The 27,647-nt window shown below is 45.5% G+C and overlaps 1 protein-coding gene across 1 annotated transcript; it reads right to left on the bottom strand.

The window, feature by feature from the left end:
• Positions 1-335: 335 nt before the first annotated feature.
• LOC142591319 (uncharacterized) lies at positions 336-24,139 on the bottom strand. The gene is made up of 11 exons (XM_075703646.1): positions 24,005-24,139; positions 21,778-22,149; positions 20,480-20,797; positions 19,838-19,991; positions 19,207-19,296; positions 18,632-18,876; positions 17,708-17,786; positions 16,584-16,825; positions 14,265-14,492; positions 8,676-8,819; positions 336-1,001 (listed from the first exon to the last, which is right to left on the bottom strand). The coding sequence occupies exons 1-11, from the start codon at positions 24,137-24,139 to the stop codon at positions 648-650; spliced, it is 2,361 nt and encodes a 786-aa protein (XP_075559761.1). The 3' UTR covers positions 336-647.
• Positions 24,140-27,647: the final 3,508 nt, after the last annotated feature.

The following is a 27,647-nucleotide window of genomic DNA, read 5'->3' as shown; positions in this document are numbered from 1 at the left end:
CTTACTAGCTACATTATCAAGCATGGTGTTGTGCGCAAGCATGAACACATCTCACTCGATGACTGCGGAAACTCGTGTTAAGACGCTGGAGTGAGGAAGCGTGGCAGCAGCAGCGAGCGAATTGACTGTGCTGCTTCTCGCTTCAACGCAAACTAACAGCAAAAACGGCGCGCATGAAGCTATCCGCACTCTGCTCTCATCACATATCTCTTTCAAGATAGGGCCCGCGCGGTCCCATCATGCGCAGCAGCCGCTGGAGTAGACTGCCAGCCCCCTCCAACCCCTCCCCATAGTGCCTTGTGCGCTTCCCAAATTCCTCCCTTGCGCACGCGACATTGAGCCGCCATCGTCAGCGCACTCTCGCATATACGGCACGCGACGATATCGCCTTTGGACTTGATACGGAACATGACGGCGACGGCGGAAGTGCGCCTGGAGTGTCCACATAGTTGCTATAGCAACTATAGTTTATTCTTATCTATTATTAAAATCCGTCACTCCTCGCCGACGTACTGGCCTGGAATTCCAGTAATCACCATTGCAAACATTGCAAAAATGTGACCCCAAAGTGTGTAAATCTTCAGTGGCCCTTGAAGCGAGAAACAGCTTGAGCAGCATGTACATCATTGATTTTCTTTAATAGCGGCTTACAAGTAGCGGCATTCGTTCGGAACGCTCTTGCTGGAGGCCTGACCGCAGGGAGTGTCGATGAAGCGTTTTCGCGTCCTGTACACGACCATACATCTCTGGTCAGCCGGACTGATGGCTGTACCGTGGTCGCCGCCCATGGCACAGCTCAGAGCGCAATGCATGACGAAAAAAAGCTGCTTGCTCGAGAGCCGCACTCCCGGCAGCGCCCTCGTCTGGCCGCTCTCGGTAGCTTTGGAGTGCCGAGCTCTCTGGAACACCAGGTAGGCTATCCTGGAGCCTAGGACGTCGTGAAGGCGCACCCCGTTGGCGATGTCACTTTCGTTGAGCCTGCTCTGCTGCCAAGTGCCACTCTGCACAGCAGAAGAAGAATAAGTGTATTTTTAAAAGTATATACCAGAGGTTAAAAGAACGAACTAGCGGTATGTGCATACTGCCGCACCGTTTCAGAGAGTGCAATGATCATCGTCCCCCAGGGGCGTAGCCAGTGGGGGGGGGGGGGGGGGCTTATGGGGCTTCAGCCCCTCCCCCCGCCCCGAAATTTTTTCGTGCTGTGATGCACCACCGCCCAAAACAACCCCCGGCGCCGGAAATCATTCTGGATTTTCTCTAGAATGTAGTTGTTACGCTCAAAAGACATTTCGGCGCGAAGATTGTGAACTCGGGCTGAAATTCGTGGCAACGCCCATGCACCTTGAGTCACATGACGCAAAGAACCCCATCTGAGCACAAAGTTTCAAGGGAGCTTTTATAGCGAGCGGGCTCGTCGCGGCATCTCGCAGAGGCCGCGGAATGTACGGAGCGCATGGATTTCAATACCGAAACTTTATGGGCATAAAGATCACAAAGTTTGGATGCGAAAGGCGCATTGACATTTCCAAAGTCGGGCTTTACATTTTCAATTCCGTATCTTTGTGGGTTTAATGTTCTTATAAACATTTGACGCCAAAGCTGCATTGACTTTTCTAAAGTCGTACATCGGACCATACAACGAAACAAGCCAAATCAACACACTATCATACAAGTTGACAGAGCACGCATCGAGGTCCGATGAGACTAAGCGTCGTGATTGTTCATTTTTGCCATCATGTCAAAGAAAATATCAACCTTTTTTCATCTGTGCGCCAAAGCATTCATGCCAAGGCACTAAAGCCAGCAAAGGTAACTGCGTTCTTATTTATTTTTTCTACTGTGACTTTTATTCGCGAGGACCACATTGAACCTCTTCAATTTTCTTGTTCTCGCTACCCGCGGGTTGCCAGAGCCAGCCAGAGGTCATGCGTTTTTCACGTGTTGCCCTGAAGACCACGCGGCGCACTGCGGTGCGCGTTCGTTTTTGTCTGGACGAGTGGATTTTAGCTTCAGAGAGGTTTTGACGCTTTCTGGCTAGCAGACGTCTACGGAAAGGATTTTATCTCGCCAGTGTAGGATAAAGAGCAGCATGCATATGGTTCTTTGTGGACCAAGCGTCTCACGTTTTCTTCGATTTCCTTAGGTAGCTACATTAGGTGCCCCAAGTAGGCATTCGATTGTAGCCAACATGCTTTCCTTTGCGTTTCTTCATTTCGGTGCCCCCCCCCCCCCCCACACACACAAACAAATAGACATTGTTGCGGCGCAGTGAATTGTCGCATGCTTAAAGTTCGATTTTTTTACTACTTTTGCGAAAAGTAATGGGCCATGGCACTCTTCACTTGCCGGATACTCTGATTATATTATTGCGATAGCAATTGTATGGACACTCAAGGCGCATTCTTGTCGTCGCCGTCATCTTCCGTATGAACTCTGAGTGTGATAACATCGTCAGCGCGCGCCGCATGCTGTATGTGCGAGTGAAAGCGTAGAGGGGGGAGAGGTGAGCCGACGATGGTGGCTCAGTCTTATGCGCGCAAAGGAGAAAAGCGGGAAGCAAGCGCGCCGCCTTCCGTCGCGAACGATGCATCGGGGGAGCGGAAGGAGTGGGGGGGGGGGGCTGCCTTAGATTTCTGTTATCTGTGAGTCTGTGATTGCGTAACATGCTAATTTGCCTTGTTTGACGCATTATAAAGGGTGTTTTAGCTAAATTTAACCGGAGTTAAAGAATATGCCGATGCACTCTAAGACGACGCGACCAAATGCATATTGCTCACTTTTGTATGCAGTTTGTCACGCTATATTTGTATTTTATTTAATTGGATAATTAGTCAAAATTAAGTAACTTCTGAAGCAACGAAGTTAGGAAAAAATTTCCAATTAGAAAGTTGCAGCGCGGTTTGCAAAACGTCCGAATAAACAGTTTCTGTCTATCTATCTATTAAGTATTAGTGTTTTTCAGATCACTGCGGATGCCCGCGAAATACAAAAAACATAACGTGACATGCCCGCTTGCGCGTCGTGATTGCAGTGCTCCCAAGCGTTCAGCGCACAAACAGCCATAGGTGCGCTACCGCTTGAAAAGCGACAGGGCAGCGACGCAAGCGTTGGCTGTTCGATTTAAGCTAGCAACCGTTATCTCCTGCGCTGCGTAAAGTTACTGACGGACGGGGTGAGGGTGGTGGTGGGAGGTGGTACTTCCAGACAGCAATAAGACTATAGTGCATCGGCTGTTAAAGCGCGAGCAATTTCGTGATGCCTTTTTCCAACGAGGAAAAAGCAGACATGATCGTTGCCTTAGCAGCTGTATATAGGTGGACAGAGACGGCAGGCTGCAAGAATATTTCGAAGCTGGCACCCGGGCACGCGACCAAGCCCGATGACAATATTCAACACCTATGAGTCGCTGAAGCAAACCGGCAGCTTCACAAGAAAGAGGCAGCGAGTTTCAGTCGTAAATAATGAGGTTTGCTCCGACGTTTTGTCTGTCATGGCGGCTAATCCACACGCTAGCACGCGCAGCGTGAGCGCACAGCTCAGTGTGTCCCACTGAACTGCGTGGATGATATTGAAAACAGCTGGACTGCACCCTTATCACCTGCAGTTGCAGCAATGGCTGGAGTCAAGGGATATTCAAAAGAGATTCGATTTTGCGAATGGGATTTTGATTCAGGAGGAGCAGGATTCTCACTTCCTCACCAGAGTATCCGGACTGACGACGAGAACTTTTCCCGAAATCGCCAATTAAATATCCACAGCGCATACTATTGGAGTGAGCAGAATCCCCACTGGCTGGGAAGATCCCGCCACCAATATCAGGGGTCTTTTAACGTTTGGTGCGGAATATATGACAGCACAGTCATTGGCCTAGTGTTTTTTAACAACACTCTGACCGGCAAGAGGTATGTGAGTTCTTCAAAGGGCCAGTTGAAGACCTGCTGCAACGTACAACTAGCCCGGCTTGACGCAATGTGGTATCAGCGCGACGGGGCGCCAGCCCACAGCTGCAGTCAAGCACGAGCATGGCTTGATGTTACCTTCTCAGGGCAACGGTTAGGGAGAAATGGGCCTGTCCTGTGGCCGGCAAGGTCACCCGACCTCAACCCTCTTGACCTTTTCTTGTGGGGTTATATTAAGGAGCACGTATACACGACGGAAACGACGACTCCAGAAGCGTTACAGGAGAATATAACTGAAGTCTGCCACAGCATTTCACCGACGGTGCTCAAGGCAGCGACAGCAAGCGTTCTCAGAAGATCCCAGTGTTGTACTGCTGCAGAAGGTGACCTCTTCGAGCGCTTGCTGTGAAAGTGCATGAAAAATAAACCTAAATTCCGTGAAAGACTGCGTCTCGTCATTTAGGATACTCTTATTATACCATTTTCAGCCATCTGAAAACAGTTTTTTTTTTATTTAGGGATGTTCAATTTGCTTACAGCTATCACGAAATGACGGACCTGTTGCTTCCAGCAGCACAAGCGATAACGGCTGCGTCTGCTTACCGCTATAACGAACTTTCGCGGGGGGAGCACATCACCGGTGTAAATGGCACTGTCAACGCCTACGTGGTTGCCCTGTCGTCTTTCGCACGGCAGCGCACCTATGGCTGTTAGTGCGCGGAACGTAGGGGAGCAGTGCAATCACGACGCGCAACGGGCATGCCACTTGGTGTTTTCTATTTCCCCGGGCATCATCAGTAAGCTGAAATACACTAATGCTTATCTTTATGCATACAAAGACAGAAACTGTTTATTTGGACGTTTTGCGAACCGTCCTGCCATTTTCTTAATGGAATTATTTTTCTAGCTTCGTTACTTCAGAAGTTGGTTTAATAATTTTGACTAAAAACCTAGTTAAGCGAAAATACAAAAAATAGCGTGACACACTACGTACAAAAGTGAGCAACATGCACTTGGTCGCGTCGTCTTAGAGTGCGTCGGCATATTTTAAACTCAATCTGAAGTTAGCTGAAGCACCTTGTATACAGTTACTATTGCTTAGATAAGTAGATTTATTGGATACTTAAAGTATAGTTAAATATCTTGCTGAGAGGTTTTGTGTATACATACAGCGAGCTTTGCTTCCAGAGAGCACGTTTTGGTTCGTATCAAGCTTTATCTTCGCAGTTGTGCATGTCATTGTACTTAGAATTTCCAACGTATAGTTTGCAGAACTGCTGCTTTTTATATGTGATCTCTGTTGCGACTACGATTTCGGTGCACTTGCAGTAGACGACCGCTGACAACTGCTCCTGCGCAGTGCATTGGAACGAAGGACAGCGTCACAGAGAATTTTCCCTGGCAGTTGCAGATGTACAAAAATGTAAACAAGGTTCTTGAATGACAAATTTTCATTAAAACATTTGTAGTCAACTTGTTCATTTCACGGCCTTTACATTTATCATGTCAGCGGCATGAACTGCTTTTCTGGTTTCGTACAGATGTAGTTCTAAAGTTCGTGTGATATCTTCTTTATTATTCAATAGACAAAAAGCATGGAACCATTGATATCAGTTATTTCTGGCACAATCTTTGGGACACAAGAATATATTCTTTTATAAAAATATACATATTTTCCTAGTCTTGACAGTGCGTAGCGTCCAAGAGCTCGTTTGCAGCATCTTTGGCAATGGCAATGCAGTACGTTATTATTCATGTATTTGATCCCTCGACAAATTCTGTGAGGAGGCGGAGCTCCAACGTGAGCCCCCCCCTCCCCCCCCCCCCCGAGCGAAATTTCTGGCCTGGCCAGTTGCTATACCTGCAGGGAGGTTGTCGAGAAGTGTACATTACATTTTCGTGATTGGAATGTTCATGATGCAAAGCGAAACGGCGCAACAGACAATAAGACGCGTGAGGTCGCGTGTTCCATTCTCGGCCGCTGAAGGTTCATTCCTTGAAACACAAAATACTTCTTGTATTAAATTTAGACGCATGTGTTGTCGAAAGAATGACTGCAGAAGAGATTTATCCGGAGTCCACAACTAGGACCTCTCGCCTCGCCAAAGTTTGCTTTGAACGTCCAGTGATTCAAAGCATGGGTGAATGAAAAAGATTGGGAGGGTGCACGAGGTTGGGCCACGACCTACTGTATAAAAGGTCGACCCCTTATACAGTAGGTCGTGGGTTCAGCAGCTAGCCCCGGCAAGGCAACTTCTGATATCGCTTCTACCTCCGTTCGGGACATAGCTGCACGTTAGCTGTCGGGAAGTATAGGCCACCTAAAGTATGTATTTGAATCAGGGTAGCTGGATCTCGCTGCAGTCAGGCGTCGTGATCTGCTCTACTCTCGTAGTCTCCGTGCGCTCGGCGACTGGAAATTACCGCGTGACTATCGTGTGGTGCGGGCCTATTTTCCATGTGCCTTTCATTTTACACTTTTAATGACTACGCTTCAAATATGTCACGCGACGCCTCCCTCCTAGTCTTCCTTGTTTCCTACATATCATAAGAAGCCAACAAACAATGACCCCAAGGACAACGTAGGGGAAATTACTTGTGCTTAATAAATGAAATAAAGAAATGATAAATTTAGGAAATTAAAGTGGATGAAAGTGGATAAAGTGGATTTCATCCACTTTATTTTCCTATAATTTATCATTTCTTTATTTTATTTATTAAGCACAAGTAATTTCCTCTATGTTGTCCTTGGTGTCATTGTTTGTTGGCTTCTTATGATATGACTAATAAAAATCGGGACCCTCTGTTAACCCCCTCTCCTCCTTTGTTTCCTACGTGCGTGTTTTAGATGAATTTGACGTTCTTGGGGCAGTACTGGTCACGCTTTATTTTTCTGAATCCTCTAGCAACCATGTTTTTCAGAGCATGAAGGCCAGAATTGTTTGAGCGCAATGCATAATGAATGCGAATTGTTGCGCTTGTGGCGCTAAGCGTTGTCGAAGAGGATGAGATTGCAAAATCGCAACACCGTTTGACGGCACATGGAACGAATAGCAAATCCCAGGCTGGCTGAACCGCCATTAAAATCCATCGATGGCTACCTTTTCAAACTAGCGACATTTTGCTCCTCTCCCTTACAGCCAGTGTCGTCTACCACGTCCTTAAGTGACTTCGGTTCGCGGGCGGCCGTTTCTACATCGAAAAATAACGGAGAGGGGGGGGGAGCGGCAAGGGGAGTGGCGGAACCCAATTCACCATGACATAGGTAATGCGTTCGCATTAAATCAATATGGCGACACAACGTGTTGTCGCCATCCAAACGAATTATGTATGAGGCGTGTACTACAGCGGGGCTCCTCTTTCGCGCTACCCTAAGACACTCGATGCCATGAAGCATCGCTTCCGTGATGCCTGCACATGGCCTCCGAGATGCATGGAGCACCAGTGCGTGTGAACGCTGATGAACGCGTCATATGGCGAACGGGCTCCTCTCGCGCTTCCTTCTGGACGCGCTGCACCATCTAGAAGCGCTGCTGCGATGTCCGCGCGTGGCTTCTGCGACAAGAAGCGCGCCGAGCGGGTGCCTACGAAGCTATTGGCTATTGGCTATTCGGCCAATGTCCACGTAGTGGACATGTCCATGTCTGCTGCTGAAGTTCTGATTGGCTTGGCTGGGGCACGCGTCAGAAGGAGGCAGGCGCTCCCAGCTAACAAGCACCTGAGCAGCAGACGAAATGGACATGTCCACTATAGGTGGACACTTGCAGAATAGCCTCCCTGGAGGAAACCTTGTGACCTGGGTTCGATTCAGCGGAGCATTAGAGAAATTTAAGAGATCTTTTTCATCGTTGTAGAGTGGCATATTACCCAGTGGTCCAACTCGGCGTGAAAGAGTTCCTTCGAACAGCGGGGCCTACCCAGTCCTGCACCTACAGTGACTCTCGTTGGCGTGAAAGAGGTTCGTTGAAGAGCGGCATGTGTGGACACATTGGCACATACTCGGGGACCATGTTACCTCTGCAGCGCAGCAGTCCTATGCGTTAACCATTCGACCACTGTCTACCCAGTGAGCTAGGTGGCGGGAAAACCGTTATATGCCAACATAAATACATAGAATAGATACGTATATACATAGATAGCCCCCGGAAAGTGCGAGAACCATCCTAATCATCCTAAGAATGCTAGCGCATTAAACATGAAAAGAGGCGCTGGAAGAAGCCCTACATGGTGCTGCTACAACCGAGGATCAGTTTTTGTGCTAGCAGTGGTCGGCGAAGTTCGTGTCCGATACGATCTCGCGGGATAATTTTCGGCGATCTCAATTTGCAACACCTTGTTAGCTTGACCGTGCACTTGGTCATCAACAGTGTCAAATCATGTTAGGAATAACATGGCGGACGGAAACAGCTACCAGCTGAAAATCCAGAGCCGACGAATATCATGCGTCGGCGGCACTGTAACCGTTTTCTCTACGTCACCTTTTAAGAATAATCGTACAGAGACGTTTATTATGAAATGACTTGTACTGTTTGTTGTATATATTATTTAACCCCCCCCCCCCCCCCCCCACTGTAATGCTACACTGGCGCTTTGGGTTCTGTAATAAATAAATAAATAAATAAATAAATAAATAAACCGCGTCGGCTCCGGCAGGTACTATATATTGGCATGTGGTTCCCCAAATTTTGGGGGAACGTCTATGACTTGGTACAACTAGGCGCACGGGGAATCGTTTACTAGAATACTTAATCTGTGCATGTACTGCGTTAGGCTTACCTTGTTGTACCCAGCGTAGAGGCAATACACGCTGCTGCCGTTCGCGTGGTCACCTTCATCCCAGAATCTCCGCAAGCGCTCGTCGATAGCTGGATCAGTGCGCCGCCGTTCGATGAGCTCGTGTGCCAGGGCTTGGGCGATGACCTGGATCGGGCAGAGGCAGTTCCGTAAGCGTATACAGGAGAATGCCGATAACTTCAGTGATAGCTAACGGCGCGGTGCATGAAACAGTGGTCACGTGACCGGTCCTTAACGCAGCATAACCGTAGCATCGCAGACCACGAGTCGCCGGTGAACAAAAAAAAAAGAAAAATTCCGGCGCCAGGAACCATCCCAGCATGACTGTCGACGTTAATGACAGCAGTGCAGCGTCTCTGTGTAGCCGCGGCCGAAACGCATCATCTGTGACCGTATAATTCGCGTGCTGCAGCCGGACTCCTCTCTTTCGCTTCCCTCTGGACACTCTTCGATACCTATTGGCGACGCAGCATGTTTTGCGCGTCCAACACACGTTCAAATTTGAATGTGCGTTCAGGCAAGTGTGTATGAGTACGTATGACGCTCGTTCGATTCCGCGCAGCACCGGAAGAAACGAAGTTTTTATTTTTTGTTTTTTGTCATGGAAGAGGCGGCACATGCCTAGTTTAGAAAATCAACTGACCGAAGTTAGCGTCAAAGAAGTTCACTGAAGAGCGCGGCACATATCCGGTTGTGTCTACCCACTGGCACACACGCAGCGACCCAAGTAGCCAGCGACCCAAGAGGGCGTGAAAGGAAAACGGTTAGATACCGGCGCAGATGTAGGAAAGTGCTTGGGTGTATCGTGGTCAACAGAGGATTGATTGGGACGTGCTTGGCAAACTAGCTTGAGCTCAGCTTGCAGTGGAGGCTAACATTGACTTTACTTAGGCAGATTGCCAAGCCGCAATGGCTTGGCAAACTTCCCACGTTGGGTCTACCACACTGTTGCCAGCATGGCCAATGTTGCGCCTTGCATGGCCCGACGTGAATTCCTAAATGAGCGATCTGACGGATGGTTTGAGCTAAACGAAAAGAAGGCTTTTGCGCAAACACTTGGACATTTCATGTCATACGGATCGAGTGCTATGGGGGCAACGACCATTTTCACATTAACCTTAAAGTGAAGATTTGTTTGCCTGCCTTCCCGGAGTTTGTAGCTTTCTGTCTATTTCCTGCCAAGTAGGCTCGGGGGTGTTGTAACTCAAGTTGTCGCTACAAAAAAAAAAAAAGAAAAAAAAAGAAAAGAAAGAAAGGGAGAAAGTGTCCGACATGAAACGTAGTCCACAGGCACAATGTGGTCGAATGCTGTATGATCATCAAGCAACAGAAGCAAGCTTCTAACACACTCTTATGGTTCAGCTTCACCACTCTGCTCGTGGCAGCTAGCGCTTTATGATTGGAACGCACACTGGCGCAGTGAAAACACGCGAACGCATCAAAAGGCGCTTCTATAAGTCCTCTCGACTCGTTCATTGGCCAAGATTGGCTCTAACGTAGCCAATCTTGGCATGTTTGTACGTCTATAGAATAGTAATAAAAAGAAAAAAAATCGCAAGGGGGAGAGAAGCAACCTTTGTCTAAGACGGCACCTGGCTGATACCACATGGTGCACCCCATGTGCTCCAAGCACCACACGGGGCTTTAAAGTTTAACAGTTTTTCGCTTGTGACAACTAGCATCTTGATATGACTGAAACGCTCATTGATGTTTAAAAACGTGCGGACGCGTCTAAAAGCCACGGAGCAATAAACACTTCTTTCTCCGTGCTACAAGCGAACCGTGATGAATTATAACCGTTGTCGCTCTTCGGTATGTACGCTGTAAACAAATTTACACCGTTATGGACCCTTAGCGTAAATTACTTTACAGTGTAGCATCTACGACTTTGATAAAATATTTACGCTCATTTTTCCTAGAATATGATAAGTTTTGCACGACTGTTGGCCGAAAGAATACTTCGCTTGCACCCGTTCCCACAATGCGGCAGATTCCCCAACGGTATTCGACACGGGGTCGTGGTGAAAGCCGATGGCGGCCTTAGTGCAAGCGTTGTTTTAGGGGTGGCGACATGCCTTTGACGGAGTATCTGCCGCCACAAATTAAATTAGAGGGTGAAAGATGTTTCCGCCAAAATTTAGTGACATGGGATACAAGATGGTGAGGTACCACCGAGACAGGCCACATTCTTTTTGCCTCAATTTGCATCTGTCACAAAAGTCCAGCCGCCGACTAGGGGTGTGTGAATAATAACTTTCGGGAACAAATTGAATACCAGTCGAATAACGTGCCGAAGTTAATTGGATCGAGTCGAGTACTTTTTGAATTATCAGCAGCCATTATCGCCGGGGATAATGCTACATGCATATTGCGTGTTTCTTTTGGACGATGCGCGCGGGTGCCTCGACAAAGAAGAACTGCTCCTGGGTCTCGAGCTGTCGGCTGAACTGGCCAGCGCTGCAGTTCTAGTTTTTTTTTTTTTTGTAAATATGCAGTGTCGATAGTCTTCAGCGTTTGATCCTTCGTTCGCGTAACATCACTGTAAATCGCGTGAAATAAACAAGGACGAAAGAAAGACGTGACACACACAGGCGCTGTAAGCCTCACGATGTCTTACCAACAAGCCCAAATCACTGCATTACTGTAAACCCATCTTCACATTCTAGCATATTCACAACGTTAGCAAGTTTCTGTTTGATAACACATTATTATCTGTTTATTCCAAGCGCAAGTAGAGCAATAGGCGCAAATGAGCGGTTTCTTCGCTTACTCAGGACTTATAGGTGAGTACGCATATTGACGGTTTAGCCGCAGAAGTCTGATTCCCTAAGCGACGCAGCTTGCTCCAACTACGTCTCGCGTTCTATATGTCAATATGGTCACCCGGATTGAATATGTCGTGCACGTGATCCAATTTTACGCTTGATCCCGCACAGTTGGCGATGTGAAATATTCGAAAATTATAGTGAATGTTGAATTCGAGGACCTAATCGAGTAGAAGAATGTTCGATTAGTTATTCGAAGGTTTCGAGTATTGGCACACACATATACCACTAACCACTTCCAACGTGAACGGGCGAAAGATGCAAAGAATGTTTTTCCCTTTAAAAGGCAACATATAGGCTATGTTAAAGGCACCTACATGTTTCCCTTTTATAAAACTAACTTTAGACAGGTTTATTTAATTGCATGCAAACATCGGCACACATCACGCGTAACAAAAAGAATAAAGCGCCGCTACTAAGCTTGAGGTAGCCCAGACCAACTAGCCTGCTTAGGGCACAAATTGGCGGCATGCTCCACACATACGTTCTGCCTCTTCGAGGAGCGAAGTGTAACTGACTGTGGTCTGGAGCGGAGCGGATTGATTACTGCGAAGTTTACGAATATAGAGTTTCGACATAATAATCTATTGTCCTAAACTGATTTTGAATTTCTCTTTAATGTTATTGCAAAGAATGCCGAGGGTGGTCAAGATTATTCGGGATGCTGATCCCACTAGGTTATTTCTCCTAACCCATTGTTGACTTTCGTGACCTCAGAACGACACTAGTTTCTCACTTAAAGAAGAGATGTGTGCTGAGAATAAAGCGTACGTAGTTTCGGTTTTCGTGTACGCGCCGCGAACGCAACTTCTATTCGCACTGCGTCAGCGGTGAATTCGTGACTCCACAAAACTAGCGGTTGCGAATTTTAGGCTACCAAGTTTCTCATAGGAAAAAAAAAACAAACTATTTTGTCGAGTATTAAAGTACCGGGACACGGGAGCTTTTAACGTGGGAAAACATACAGCACAAACACGCTGCATACATCGGGCTTTCGCATATGTACGTTGTTCGTGCGTTTCGTCGAAAAATTTATTTATTGAAAGGTGTTCAGAAGAACCAAGCAAGATAAATGCCAGCTGAAGGGCCGCATGCAGCGTGATACCTTTTAAGTTTTACGTAATTTTTTAAAAAAGATCACCTGTGGCAGACAGCACAATTCTTGTCAATAAGCTGAATTATTCGAAGAGGCGCATACTACACTAGCACAGGAAATGGCGTTATTCTGGAAATTTATTCCAACTGTACACGCCTTGCGAACTCGCAGGATACAATTCGTAAATTGCAATATGAGGCGTAAGGTAACTAATCCAACCGATTGTTAGCGGATTTTTGTTGATTTGTTGAATATGCGTTTCAATTGTATATTGAACTGTCTTGGCTAATGATAATAATAGCAATAATTGAAGATGTATTTCAATGTCATTTTTTTAACTTTCGTGCAGAACACTCTGTTGAATTTGGAAAAGTAATGGGTAGCACGGGTGATGTTGATACAATAACTCTGTGGCACAATTTTGTTATACACATTTAGGTGTTCTATCTACTGCCTGCTTGGCCGACAAGCGCAATGTGCTTAGACCAATCAAATGAATGCCATCTTTACTAAATGTATTTCTTGAAAGACAAATTGAAAAAGAGAATGGAATTTCTCGTTTCAAGTAATGTGCGTCTCTGAAATCCAACTAAATGACTAGAATTATGTCATCGATCTGCAACAGGCAATTTTTTAGAAATTCCATCAAACGTAGAAATGATCCCCCCGTATATTTACAAGCTATTGCAAAACATCTCCATCTGCTAGTGAACGCGCTTAATTTTGCCGGCTATTCAAGATGGTGAAACCGGGAGTCTCGCGTGTAGGACCCGTGTGCGTGAACGTTAAGAGGAAGCTGTAGCCCGGGTGCTCATGTATAAATGCATGTAAAAGGAGAATTCGTTTTTCTCGGCAACCACTGCACCAAATCTGGCGAAATTTGTTGCATGTAAAAGAAAAAGTAAAATCTAGTGTTTGTTGGTGTCGAATTTTTTATTTATGTCGTAAATTTTTTATTAAATATTGGCAAAAATCGAAAATTGTCAGAAAACGAAACTATCAAGTTTACAACTCTGTTACTCCGCAATGAAAAAATGATACCACAATTCTGTGAATTGCATCTGATAGTGCATGTAAAGCGGACAAAATTGGTATGTTACTCAAAAATATAAAAAAAAAATTAGTAATATATGAATACAGCTTTTGCAGAACCCTTGTAGACAACGTAACAAATTCACGTTTTATATAGAATGACATATTGAATTTCTATGTTTTCAATGATCTAATGGGTGCTGTTTACAGAACCGCGATATCTGTTCTTGGTGTAGAGCTATTAATTTGTAAACTTCGTGCTAATATTTTTTCCAAACTCGCGAATTCTTCAAAATCTTTTTAACAAAACTCAGGCTCTAAATCGAAATTACGCTTCCTACAGTCACTAGAATTTAAATTTATCTCTCAAATGAAACAGATCTTATTAAAATTGGTCCAGCGGCTATCTAAGAAAAATGTTTTTTTTTTTGCGTTTTACATGTATTTGAATAGGGCGCGTCGGTGTTCGGCCGGAGCTGAAGCTTCCTTGACATAAAAATTGTAACAGCGCAAACACATGCAACCACAAAGTACCAAGGACGAGACACAAGCGCTGACTATGCACCAACTCGCCCGGAAAGAAGTTTTAATGAAGCTTCCTCTTAAGTGGGCCTATACCTGTCCGAGTGCGGCGAAGTTGTACGCTGGCGGGGCCCCGGCGTCGTAGTAGGGAGGCCGGAAAAAGGCCGCCGGCGAGTCCACGTTGACCACCGACGCCATGGCGGGGAGCAGCGCCTGTGCCAGCGGTGGCAGGGCGTGCCACGCTCGAAGACGTCGCAGCCAGAGTTGTGGGAAGCTGCGGGCCGCCACGGCGTCGCCTCGCTGATCTGGCGTCCCAGCAGTGCTCTGCGGAACGCCAGGTGAGGGTGGTCAAAGTTCACTAATGTCGAGCCAAAAGTTAGATCGCACATCGTAGCGACTACGTAGACCAACAAGTCAAAAGAAAAAAAAACGCGTAATAAACTCCACCTTATCTTGAAACGGGAAGTAAGCTTTCACGGGAAGTTAGCACGGCATCCATAGAAAAACAGCGTGAGTTTTGAAGCCAAGCCTTCTTTCAATATCGGCAAATTTTGAATGGGAAAGCTGTTTCTTGCACGTCGTATCGTCACTTTTGAATCCATACGTCGCGAGTAACCGTCGCTCAGAAGTGCACTCCGTGTTCTCTCTCGCAGTGCTCGCGATTGTACGCATTATTTTCCCGAACTTCGCCTTTCTGGCTTCAAACGGGTCTTGCACTTTCGCATGTCGATCGTTTTCAACAAATTGTGGCTTAATAAATCCAAGAATTATCATTGATTATACATGTGCATAAATGCTTATTGCTGTCACGCCTTTAGAACAAAGATGTTTTCTTACAAATTAAGAAAGCGAACATGAAGCGTAATGCATAATTCACAACATTGACATGAGCGGCAAACACGAAGATTAGCTGAATCCACGTACCCATCACGCCCATAATATAGGTGAACTATCGGAACGCCAGAGTTTCTTCCATGGTACACCTAATGTTCCACCACAGGTATTCACGTCAAAGAAAAGAAAAGTATTTTATGTCCACTGACGGATGGCCACTCCTAGCGATCTCTGTACCCCTGTCTTGTGCTAGCTGATTCAAACTTGCGCCTGCGAATTTCCTAATTTCATCACCCCACCTAATTTTCTGCTTCCTCGATTGTGCTTCCTCCCCTTGGAACACATTCTGTAACTCTAATAAAGGGAAAATCAGGCATTCATCCGGTCACAGCAATTGCTACAAAGGAAACCCATACGGGTTCCTCGAATGAAAAAGCCTCATAGTTGAAGAAAAATTCGTCCTGGTCCGGGACTCGAACCCAGCACCACCGCCTTTCCGGGGCAGCCGCGCTACCATCTGAGCTAACCAGGCGGCTAGCAGATGGCAGGGTGAAGTCGAATTTGTTGACAACACGAAGCAAAGGCAAGTGTTTAACGTAGTAGTTCTGCGGAAACCCGCAAGGTGGAGAGAAGTAATGAATAAAGGGAAAATCAGACATCCACCCGTTCATAGCAATTGCTACAAAGGAAACCCATACGGGTTCATCGAAAGAAAAGCCTCACAGTGGAAGAAAAATTTGTCTAGTGGTCCATCTGTTATCTGCCCTGCGCATTACATGGACTGCCCAGCTCCATCCTTCTCTTTTTATTTATTTGAACTTCAACGGCCCCAAGACCGGACCTTACATGAGGGGGAAATGTCAAATGTCTCTCTTAATGTGAACTAGAATATCGGCTATCGCCGTTTGCTCTCTGATCCACGCCGCTCTATTCCTGTCTCTTAACGTTACGCCTAAAATTCTTCTTTCTGTCGCTCTTTGCGCAGTCCTTAACTTGTTCTCGGGCTTTTTTGTTAACCTTCAAGTTTCTGCACCATATGTAAGCACCGGTAGAATGCAGTGATTGTACAATTATTGTACATTTTTCTTTTCAACGACAGTGGTAAGCTTACACTCAGGATTTTGTAATGCGTGCCGCATGCACTCCAACCCATTTTTATTCTTCTGTAAATTTCCCTCTCATGATCAGGGTCCCCTGCAAGTAATTGACCTAGATAAACTTATTCCTGCACATAATTTAGAGGCTCATTGGCGCTCACGAATTTTTGTTCCCTTGCCAGGCTATAGAACATTATCCTTGCATATAATCTGCATATAATATTCAACCCTACTCTTACACGTTCTCTGATAGGGTTGGTTGTTAGATTTGTTGCAATTCGTCCGCAATGTTGCTGAACAGCACAATGGCATCTGGAAATCGAAGGTTGTTGAGATATTCGCCATTGATCTTTACTCCTAAGCCTTCCAAGTCTAATAACACACACGCAGATATATATATATATATATATATATATATATATATATATATATATATATATATATATATATATATATATATATATATGAGTGACAAAGTCCGAACCGTGCTGGCAACCACGAGTGCTGCGACCCGTTCGGGATCAGAACCCTCTGCCGCCGACTTCGGGAACAGTACTACTCCTGGCTTTGCGGGGGCCGTTGAACCTTGCGCCGATGAGGGTCTGATGGTTGCCATGACATCGCCGAACTTTGCTCCGTCCCTGAAGATGACGGCCACGGCGTCCTGGAACTCGGCCATGAATCGCGCCACGTCCGACATGGTCTCAGCGGACACGGCGTTCTGGCCTGCACCGTCAAGACGTGCGCGCCGTGCATAAAGGCGAGGCGCTGCTGTAATGAAGGAGCTTCCAGCTGTTCGTGTTTGTTGTGAAAACAGCGGCACGTGATACACGCGGACACAAAAAAAAAGCAAATACAGCGCATGTACGTGCTTTCGCCCTTTCCCCTCCTCCATTACGCTCCCGGGTGCAGTATTACGTAAACGATTCTTTCAGCTCCATTGTGTTAACTTCCTATCGCCCGTCGCAGCGAATGGCCGATGAGCTCTTAATATCGTTCGAAAATAGGTTCCGCCAACTAAATGGAACACATTTGTAAAAGAATTTCCATTTAGTGGAACAGCCGATGACGCAAGCGTAGCGTGCATGCTAGCCAGTGACGACGGAAGAAAAATAATAGGAAATGGTTATAATCTTCACACAATACAACCCCAGGTTACTCGTCAGTAAATCTTGAACTTTAGTTGTTTTTTGCCTATGCTAAGAAAGAACGCTTTAGGCCAACGAGTATTAGAAAGTCTGGTACGAGTGCTTCTGGTGCGTACAAAGCTTTTTAGAAGCTACTCTGTATACCTGAAGAACATTCCTCATGAACAACATCGAGGTTGGCTGCCCTGCACTGGGGGAAGAGAGATGGGCAATAGAAAGAAGGGAGAGAAAGAGAGAGAAGGGGGTAGAGAGACGTACACGGACGTCCATAGAGAGCCATAGGCACTCGCACAAACGAGACGTTCTTAGAAAGCACAAAAGTGCCTTCTGTTCACTCAGAAGACGACGTTCTAGTTTTCTGCGCCTATAGACTCCGTGCGTGAGTCTGCATGAATGGCGTCTATGCATGAATGCATGAATGACGGAGCCTGTAGATTTTAGCATTTTGCATAAAGCTCACCTTCAAGCATGTCGAGGGCCCTGTACGGCACACCACTGACTTTTTCTACCATGCGCTGGCACTTATCCTCTGGTGTCGGCTACAAGAAAAGGAAACACATAGCAATGCCTGTTAATACCGTTCACGTAAGACAACGTTGAGGAAATTATCAATTATAAGATTAGAAAGCGGGAGTATTGTAACTCTTTCGGAGCAAGAGCATAAAGTCAATTGCGCACTGCCTCTGTTCTGTCGGGCATCCTCATCCGATAGCACCAGTAGTAGTTTATTAAACGTCTACGAGACGGCTTTCAGAGTCTCTTTATACCCCTTTATGGCGGTGCGTTAGCTTGGGTTCAAAGCCACTGTACTTCTCTAGATATCCGAAATTGTTTAAAGAAAATAGTCACGGCCGTTTTAGAAATCTCGGTAAAACCTCTAGCAGACGTCTATATAAGGCTAATGTGACTGCTAAGACATCCTGACCATCTCGAGGCGATACCTTGCAGCTGTTAAGTATAGATGTAAGTGTGTTCAGTAGACAAGCGTATGCGGTTTGAAGAAACTTCAGCAATGACTGGCGATCATGGCATAACAGTTCTCCTGACGGATTCCTAAGCTGATGCGTTCCGCGGTGGCGTCCTACACTTCCAATATATACGTCGCCAAACCTGCTTAAGTATGAACATCGCTCGTCCATACGTTCTGCGCCCCTCATCTTGGGTATATCACATCGAGGTGCAGCCGTCATTTTCTTTTTATGAGTGCGCTGAGTTCTCTTCCTAGCCTGTAGAGGGCAGCACTGAACGGTTCCCACTTTTTATGGTATTTCTTTAAGTAGCAGATATTTTTTACAGTTCTAAAAAGGAATTTTGAGAGTTTTTTCTCATTGGCTGACCATATACTGTATTAGAGAGATGGCATCGACCACTCGGTGCCACTAACCATGGCCACATTGCCTTCCGGGAGTTCCTCGTTCGCGCGTGTCCTGTTGAGAGCCGCCAGGACGTCCGCCTTGGGTCCAACCAGGTAGCGAAGGACGTGCCAAGCCAGCACCAGCCGCTTGCTCAGCCTGTCGCCAGGCTGCGACAAGTACGCCACCATGGCAAGTGCTTGCTTGTCCGCGGTGACGTGCTCGTAGGAAGCGTGCTTCGAGCCTCCGAACAGGGACAGCAGCTCTTTCCACCGGTCTGCAGGAACAGTCGGGAGCGAGCCAGATCGCGAGATCATATTCTCGCAAATAATAACTACATCCCGCAGGACCACTGTGTGCTTAGCCCACGTTCAAGTGTCCCCACTTGCGTGCGCCGTTCGCAGTCGGAGCAAGTTAAACGTTATCGCGTACGCGGGCAGAGCTCAAGTCGTTTGGCAGCCCTAGTCTGGAACTGTCCAAGTTGTCGACGGCATGGCGACGTCAACCAGAGGTAGCTATATAGTTATGACGAACTGAACAAAGCACACTCGCCGACGTGCAAGCTCTGCCCCCCAAAAAAGCTGGTCTGAAAACGTCAAGAACTAACCGGATGTGACGCCGGTGCTGTCGGACAGGCTTGCGATGCTCATTTTGACCGCCTCAGTGGATTCCTCTGTGTCGTTCACAAACTCTGAAACTGAACGCCGCAAAAGATACGAATGGGTGTTTGCGCGCAAGTATCGAATCCATTCCAAGATGCGCAATTCATTATCAATGACTGCAAACGCTTTGCAATTTAACCGGATAAATTACACCCAGACCATATATCACGAAATTTAGCCCTAATTCGTCATTGTAAAGTCACAAGTTTCAAAGCATTCTATCGTATTGCAGCATCTTTGGCGCAGAAGATGTCCTCAAAACTTTCTGCCTTGAGTCTGTGGTTCCTTTAGAATACAGTCGGAAAGTTCTTCCATACCGGGAGGTAATCAACTATATACGAGCAGACCCTGCACAAATATGTGACGTCACGTCTAGCTGCCTAGTGCTGGAGCTTCGGGACGGCCTCAGCGCACGTCTTGAACAAGAACACTCGAGTTTAAAGTAAGGAGTAAAGCCGAACACTTCAGGAATTATTAAAACAACCTACTTTGCCTCGTTAGTCAGCCCATACGAAGGGCTGTAGAGTACCTCTCGAAATCCTGCGTATGTTGGTTTTACATGTAGTGAAAACTCACTTTCATCATCGGAATCCATGAGCTGCTCTGTTATGGTATTATTTTTCACAAGAGCGTATTCGTGGAGGAAAGACCGGTAGAACTCTTCCATATCATCTTCTCCCATTGTTCGCGAGGCGGTGATGAATTCATTCACTTCTGGGTTTAGCGTGATCTGTAGAGGAAAATACAAAGGCGGTATCTCTATCATTCTCTCTGTCTAGTTGCAACGAAATGCGCCACAATTAAATGTCGCTAAGTGGCAGTGAGTCTGCAGATTATGCTGTAGCAGAGTCAAGAAACGCATTCTGGATTACTCGTGACCTCCCGCACACTTGCCCACTATAAATGTTTGTAAAAGTGAAATCACATCAGCAAAAGCGTTAATGATCCTTAGGTGCATTGCAATATCAGGGATCTCAAATGCTTTTCTGCATATGAGACTTGCAAGCTTACTATCCTAGAGTCACTAGGATTGACATTCGTCACACAAATTGAACAAATTTCATTCAAATAGGTCCAGCATTTCTCTGAAAAAATAATTCCTGCGTTTTAGAAGTACTTGCTTGACACGTGATGGTAAAGCGCTCGAAGAGCAACTAAAACATCGAAACGGACGACGGATCAAGATATTGCTTCGTTTGCTTTCCAATCACCACTCACATCGACAACAAATGGCGCCGAGGGGTCGCCGATGACGTCGTACTTGCGGGAGAAGGCCACCGGTGCGTCGACACCGTACCCGAGCGAGAGCTCCACCATGCGCTGCAAGGGGTCCTCCGACGGGTCGTCCGCCATCTGACGTAGGTCGAGGTTGAAGCGAGACAGGAAAGAGAGAACGTCCAGCACGCCCTCGTTCGGATTGCGCGAGTATCCTGCGCAGGACTTCATGAGTTCATCGCCGTCCGCCCCAACGGGCCCGTAGTTCTCCAGTTCGTTGGCGGAGTCGTTTTGTCTGGTTCCTTCCGTGACCGCCGAGCGCTTCACACGTGATGTGACGTGGGAGTACATTTTCCGGCCAAGAGAGAGAGAGATGAAAAAAAAAAAGAAACGTTACTTAAAGATGTCAGCAAGACGAGTGTCCAGTTTCTCATATTACTAGTGCGTAGAGCATGCAAGAAAAGGAAGAAATAGGGCGAAGCGCTGCACGACAGTGTGGTCTAACAATCAAGACAGTGAGTTGTTGTCTATGGATTAGGGTTGACGGCTTGCGTTGAAAGAGTTGCTGGTGCCAGTTACTGTTGGATAATTTTAGTCCTACCCTAATGTGTTACGGAATGCCGGAAGATTTCGCGAAGGCAGCAGCAGTGCTGGTAATGCCATATTGTGGCATTGTACACACCAAAAAGCTTTAGGAACGCTTTTTTTTTGCGGTGTGCCACTGTTTTCGCAGAGAGAGAGAGAAAAGATGCGCTAAGCTCCGTTGACGTCGCTACCAACGGCTCAGTTGGCACCAGCAAGTAGGTGAAAAGTGGTCGCTATAGTATATAGTTGTGCGTACTCTAGTTCACACCAGCATCACGAAATAATGGTTGCATCAGCTTCGCCGTGCACGACTTTGTCACTGGTGTTCTGCGTTCTGATACTCCGGAATATGTAATACCTTTACGGACAGGTTAAACTTCTCTATATCTTCTGCGAAGGAGATATGCCGGCGTACTTCTTTGTTCTGTCATTTGTGTGCCTCTCTTTGTTGCTGTTCGCGCGTGGGCTCCCAAGATTGTTCGCAGTTGCAATCTCGGAGACCACGTGCGTACAAGCGAAGGCAGAGGCGAGAACAGGGGGCGCATCGCTTTTTTCGCCTCTAGAGATACTGTGCATTTGGTAGCATATACACCAACTCTACTCGTTTAGTTCTTTCCTTTGTCTACATCAGTTGTCGCTGCATGCGCTTGCAGTGGACAACTAGCACAACGGAATGTGGCAGTTCGCCCAACTTTGAGCGAGAAATGTCACCATACCTCAGCAGAGTCCGAATGGAAGCTGGGAAACGTGACCGAAGAGTCACAAACGAAAGTGTTCCGCTTCTTGCAAGGGTCCGCCTGGCTGACCACCGTTTCGACGAACCAGTCCTTTAGTTGTCGGCACAGGGAGGTGTTGCATTCGGCAGCAGGGCCACTTTCCGTGGAAACCCCTCGAGGCGCTTCGAAGCCTCCGTCGTCGCCTTCCTCCAGCTCCGCCTGTCCATCCGCTGTCGTTGGCCACTCCGCTGTCGTCACTGCTTCTGTCGGTGACGTGACCCGGAGAACGGCTGCGCGCGCCCTATGCTTCACTGCAGCGGACTCCTCCAGGGCTGCTCGGCCCCTCGGAGCATTGGGGCATCTTGTCTGCGGCTGCGTTAGGGGACAGGGTAATCGCTCGGCTACTTTTTCGGTTTAACCATCTTTTGAGCGCGTGAAAAGACACAAAATGAAGAATCCTGAAGGTCAGTCAAGTTAGCGAATAGTTTTTTGACGAAGTGCAGGTTAGGGCTGGTTGGTTGGAAATGATTACATTGACCGCGTTAATGTAGAAGCTGAACAACAACAACAACAGAAAGGGATGAAAACAGGGCGCCGATGTCGCATTGATTGCGGAACAACTTCTATAGAAAAAATACAGGAAATAATACAAAAACCATATATCAGCGGTGTGAACGAAATCTACGTGAGCAGTGCACGCACGCATACAAGCGTGCGCACACACAACACATATGGAGCTCCTGCTATCAATGAAGAAAAAAAAATAATTCAATTCTCTTCAAAGCAGTCGAAGGTATGCTGCAGAAATTGTGCAGATTTCATGCCGTTGTTATCAATCTGTTATAAATCATGCGAGAGCAATTGGCCTAGACCTACACGTCACCTATATAGCAGACAGTCGACACTGTTGAACCCTCTGCGAGCAAGAAAGGCTTTCTTGAAAAATCAATCAATCAATCAATCAATCAATCAATCAATCAATCAATCAATCAATCAATCAATCAATCAATCAATCAATCAATCAATCAATCAATTAATCAATCAATCAATCAATCAATCAGTTTTATTGTTAATCAAATTAATACAGAAACAGTTGTACACACGAAGGGGTCCCAAAGTAGAAACTGCAGATGGTACCTCTACGATGACTTGCAGATCAAGAAATTAAGCGACGCTAACGATGCGTTCGTGAAATAATTAATGAGCAGATGAAAGAGGAAATAAGTATACTGATGTCATACATAAGTACATAATAAGAACAAGTTAGAAAAAATAAAAGACAGGGTTATAAAGAATACAAAAAAAACCGACACAAACTACCAAAACATGTATAACGTATCATCACGATGGAGTGAGATAACTTATTTCGTAGACTTCCATTAAGCAAGAGATGTTGGCAAGTCCAATTCCTTAACTGCATTAGTCTCCATAGATTTACAATCTGGCTGCTGGCGTAGAATTCATATTTTTTGCGAATGCCTTATTTACACATATTTTGGAAGAGCAGCAATGTCGTGGCTTAGATAAGCGTGTATGGTCACAAAACCAATGCCTTTCGGCTCTTTAATGGCAGATCAAGTCGATGATTATTCACCCAAAAAGCGATTTGTACGAAACAGGCTCACAAAATGACAGTAAGAAATAAATACGTATATATTTTTTCTACTTTTCTAAGCAGTGCGATACTCGCCTGTTCTCGTTTCTGAGGCGGACTTGAGTCGTGGCGTCCAAAGGGGCCACCCATACGTGATGCCTTGAATGACTTGGGCTTTGCCGTCTGTCGACAAAAAAAAAACTATGAAATAAACTGGATATCACGGCGCCGGCTAACTAGTTTAGGAGCAAAGATAGAAGTACGCTATTACCGAATCTGGTAATAACGAACAAGGTTATGCGCTCAAAATAGCTCGATATATCGGGTAATTCGATGTACCCAAACTCGCCTACAAATAATATTTCTGACGCGTTCCTTATATACGATTCTGTTAGCTTCACTGGATCGCAGGAACGCCCACAGCGTTCCTGCAAAGACTAACCCGAAGACCAGGGCTGAATTTACTGATCATTAGTGAGCCCCCATACCTGAACTTTCATGATAATTTATGCTTTCGGTATTTGTGACGCCATATCCTAAGTTATCTGGGTAATGCCCTTCGTCGAAGAAATAGAAGACACTCTATACAATGCTATTTGAGAGGTTGAAAGCGTCGAGTCCTCGTCACCCTACCATTCTTTTGTTCCATCCGCTGATGAGGACTATAACCATGACGAAGCAAGCAATGAAGATGAAGGAGACGAAGACTTCCTTCCAGTGAGTCCGCACCTTGGACTGATACTGCCGCCACAGCTGCTGGTTGGCCATGCTAAACGTGCGATTTGGTCGTGTCAGATAGTCCCCCGAACAAAAAAAAAAAAGTAACAGAAATGTATGCAGTGCGCGAAAATTATGTACAATGTTATCTACAAGACATAAGAACTGTCAATCAATAGAGAGCGTAGACGTATAGCAGACATATTTATTTATTTATTTATTTATTTATTTATAGATTTATGAATACTGCGGTTTTAAACGCAATAACATTGCTGGTGGGTATACATATTTGTACAGAAACATGTTCACACAGAAATGAAATACCTTGGGGCAAAGGCTTCAGCAACACGTATATGTAGCATAAGCTAGTTCACCAACCTCATCATGTGCAAGACCGTAAGATAATATTAACTTCAGTACAGGATTTACAAGCACCGAATATGGCTTAGCACGCACACAAAAATAAGATCACTCATTATTGAATATGCGCCTCAAGCACTAATAATGAATTCTGAGTTACTACACTGTCGGCAAGGTTGTTCCAGTCAGCTGTGGTTCTAAGAAAATAGGAATATTTGTAGGAATATGTAGCAATAGGAATATCTTTTAGACAATTATTCCCGGTTAGACTTTATTTTGCTCGCTCTTATGCATATAATGTAATGCCAATAAGCGTATCATATTTCACCACTTTTCGCACTATTTTACAATCTGAAATCTACAACATTGTAGACCACCTGTAGAAACTGACAGTTTGCGCTATGTAGGGACTAAATATCTCAGCTCCTTGGAACTGTTTAAACCAGTGAAAGCCTTACCCCAGCTGCAACCTTATGCGTAGTTACGTAGCTACACCATGAATGCATTGCCAGAGAGTTAAGCTGTACATTTTCAGCTGAGATGAATCTGCAAATCAAGTGCCTCATTGCAGTTTAGATAAGTTGCTTCGCTGAAAGATTCAAAACGAGCCATATACATGGTACTCCGAACCAGGTGTGGGCGATATATTCAATGGATCTTCCGCTTTTAAAAGAAATGGTTGTCAGACAATAAAGCCAATATAAGCCCAACATTTTCCGTAACATTCGTATATAAAACGGATATACCTGCATAAACGAGGATTCTGCAAGATTTTGTCATATCGCAGCCATAATTGCTGGCAGAGGACTAGCGATTTATTGCTTTCAATGGCGGACCGTTGAGTAGGCATCCTTTGTAAAAATAAATGGTGTCCAATTTGGGCCTTGTGCTGCTTATTTATTTTTTTATTTTAATACCTTCAGGGCCCATAGGGTGTCACAGAAAGGAGTGGTAACAATAAACAGAAAGAGAAAAGACAAGGCAAATATTAGGTAACATATTCAAGGACATTGTTAAGGTCGCTGGGGTCCGTAATAGATACAATGGAGGTGTGCTTGTGGTTCGAATCATTACAAGCTTGAGAAACGAAAGAATGAAGGTGTCGGTTATTGTGGCTAGGAGGAACAAACACTTTATAATGATGGTCAATACAAAATGATATGAATGAAGGGTGGGAAAGTAATTCTTGATTGTAATAATAATAATAATAATAATAATAATAATAATAATAATAATAATAATAATAATAATAATAATAATAATAATAATAATAATAATAATAATAATAAAGGTGTCATCAGGAGTTGCGCAGTGCCGGTTGTATCATGCAGTGCCGGTGAAATTTGTGGCTGTGGGAAGCTCTGAATGCCGAGTTCAAGAATTTGCTTCCAAGATTTCCAGCAGTGCGGATTTACGTTTTACGATGCGCGTGATGACTTCATTTCTTTCGACAAAGGGTGTACGTAACTGTGTCGCATAAAGCTTGCGTAAACTATGTACCGTTGGCAATGTGTATTACCTGATTGAAGCCTCTGACGGTGAACGGGACCTGGGAATGAAACGACAGAGATAATAACTATATTGTTTTTGATAATGAGCTGTGAATCACAGGTTTTGCATTTCGGAACTGGGTATTAGCGGTTCGTGAGAGCTAAACCAGGGCAGTAACCATGTTTAAGCTCTCTTTCCTTAAATTTAGAGCAATGTCACAGTATAAACCACTGCGCATGGAGGACGCCTTCGTTTATTGCATTATCACAACTAAATTAGCAGGCAATACAATCAACGCGATGGTGGCAGTAATCCTTGAAGGAAAGATTCATGGAGCACAATTACACAATTAACAAATTAGTGAAGCATCTACGTTGTTCGCCCGTCTAGAGTCGGCGTGGTCCTCTGAAGTGACACTGCAATGCCTTGGCGTTTATGATAACTCTCTATGTCTTGCACTGCTGAAAAGACTTCTTGGAAAGCTAGTGAATAATCTGTCCACAAAGTAAATGCTCACAACAGCAAAAAACTGTTAAACTTCGCTGCTTAGGCTTTTGGAATAATGCCTTTCTACTGGTGTGAGATTCAAATTCGACATCCACAAATGAGTTATGCTTAAACTGCTTGCCAGAGCAGATGTCAGGCACTCTAATGGTGGAGATATTATTGCAGAAGGCAAACGGTGAATTGCGCACCGCACTTACGAATAGAAGAAAAGCCTTGTGTGTTTGGCCTCACACTCACTTTTCAAGCAATTGGAATCATAGCAATAGTATAGCTGATCCGACCATCTTAAACGTTCCTCAAGAATAGCATTGTGCTTAATTTCGAATGTTAGGAAAGCACTAGGTTTAAAGGCTGGTTCTAAAACATAATTGCTTACCAATGAACAGCAGAATAAGATACAGCCTTTCAGCAATACAGTTCGCAATGCTACTTGCGGCAGAGGTAATTTTTTTACTTGGCGGCTGCGTGTGCAGCCGAGTGCCGTTTATGAAGCTGTTTTTGTCAGCCTCCAAGGTCTCAATCCATCTACGAAATTCCTGCGGGTAGGCGTGGCAGCCTTTCGCATCTGGCGGCAACGAAACGATGAAGCGCACTCTTACCTTAGCAACACCACGGATGGCGAGCGAGACCTAAAAAAGCCAGACATGTTCGCTGCAGACGTTTTTTTCAAATGTCCGTACACGTGACTGTAGACAGTAGGGCGCGCGGAAGACGTGGCCCAACAATGGCTTGGAACGAAGGTGAACTGATGATGATGAATAATATGGTCGTACCCTTTGCAGCAAAGATGATGCCAACTGATGATGATTATTGTGGTCATATACGCCATGTACTCCCTTCAGGAGGTGAACTAGGAATCGGGAGACAGCCGTTAGATTTGTCGTTAATGAAATTATGTATTTTTTCTGGAGAATTTGTGCTGTTTTCAATGAACCTTTCTCTGAGAAACAGGCGAGCACTGTGAATGAGTCTTGCAAGCGAGGGAAACTGACGGCCGGCAAGAAATTTACAGAAAAACTAAGCACAATAACATAAAGGAAAGATAAAAAGAATGAATGCGCAATTTAAAATTCCAGCATCAGGCTAAATTGCCAAACAGATATCGAGGAATAACACATAAGTGACTTGTATTCACGCTGAGAACACGTAGATTCTAAATCGCTCACCATTTCTTGGTCAGCCTTATTAGCACGTGCAACCA

Source organism: Dermacentor variabilis, chromosome 8 (genome assembly GCF_050947875.1).
Source record: "Dermacentor variabilis isolate Ectoservices chromosome 8, ASM5094787v1, whole genome shotgun sequence".
Classification (NCBI taxonomy): Eukaryota; Metazoa; Arthropoda; class Arachnida; order Ixodida; family Ixodidae; genus Dermacentor; species Dermacentor variabilis.
Note: the sequence above shows the minus strand (reverse complement) of the source record. Positions and strands in the feature narration are given on the sequence as shown.

What these genes read in the sequence shown, in the direction of transcription:
- LOC142591319 (XM_075703646.1), bottom strand. Translation starts at nt 24,139, where the DNA reads ATGGCCAACCAGCAGCTGTGGCGGCAGTATCAGTCCAAGGTGCGGACT. An exon ending in TCCATTCGGACTCTGCTGAG is followed by an intron (nt 20,798 to 21,777) that starts GTATGGTGACAT and finishes TCACGTGTGAAG; the next exon opens with CGCTCGGCGGTCACGGAAGG. An exon ending in CAGCACCGGCGTCACATCCG is followed by an intron (nt 18,877 to 19,206) that starts GTTAGTTCTTGA and finishes CTGTTCCTGCAG; the next exon opens with ACCGGTGGAAAGAGCTGCTG.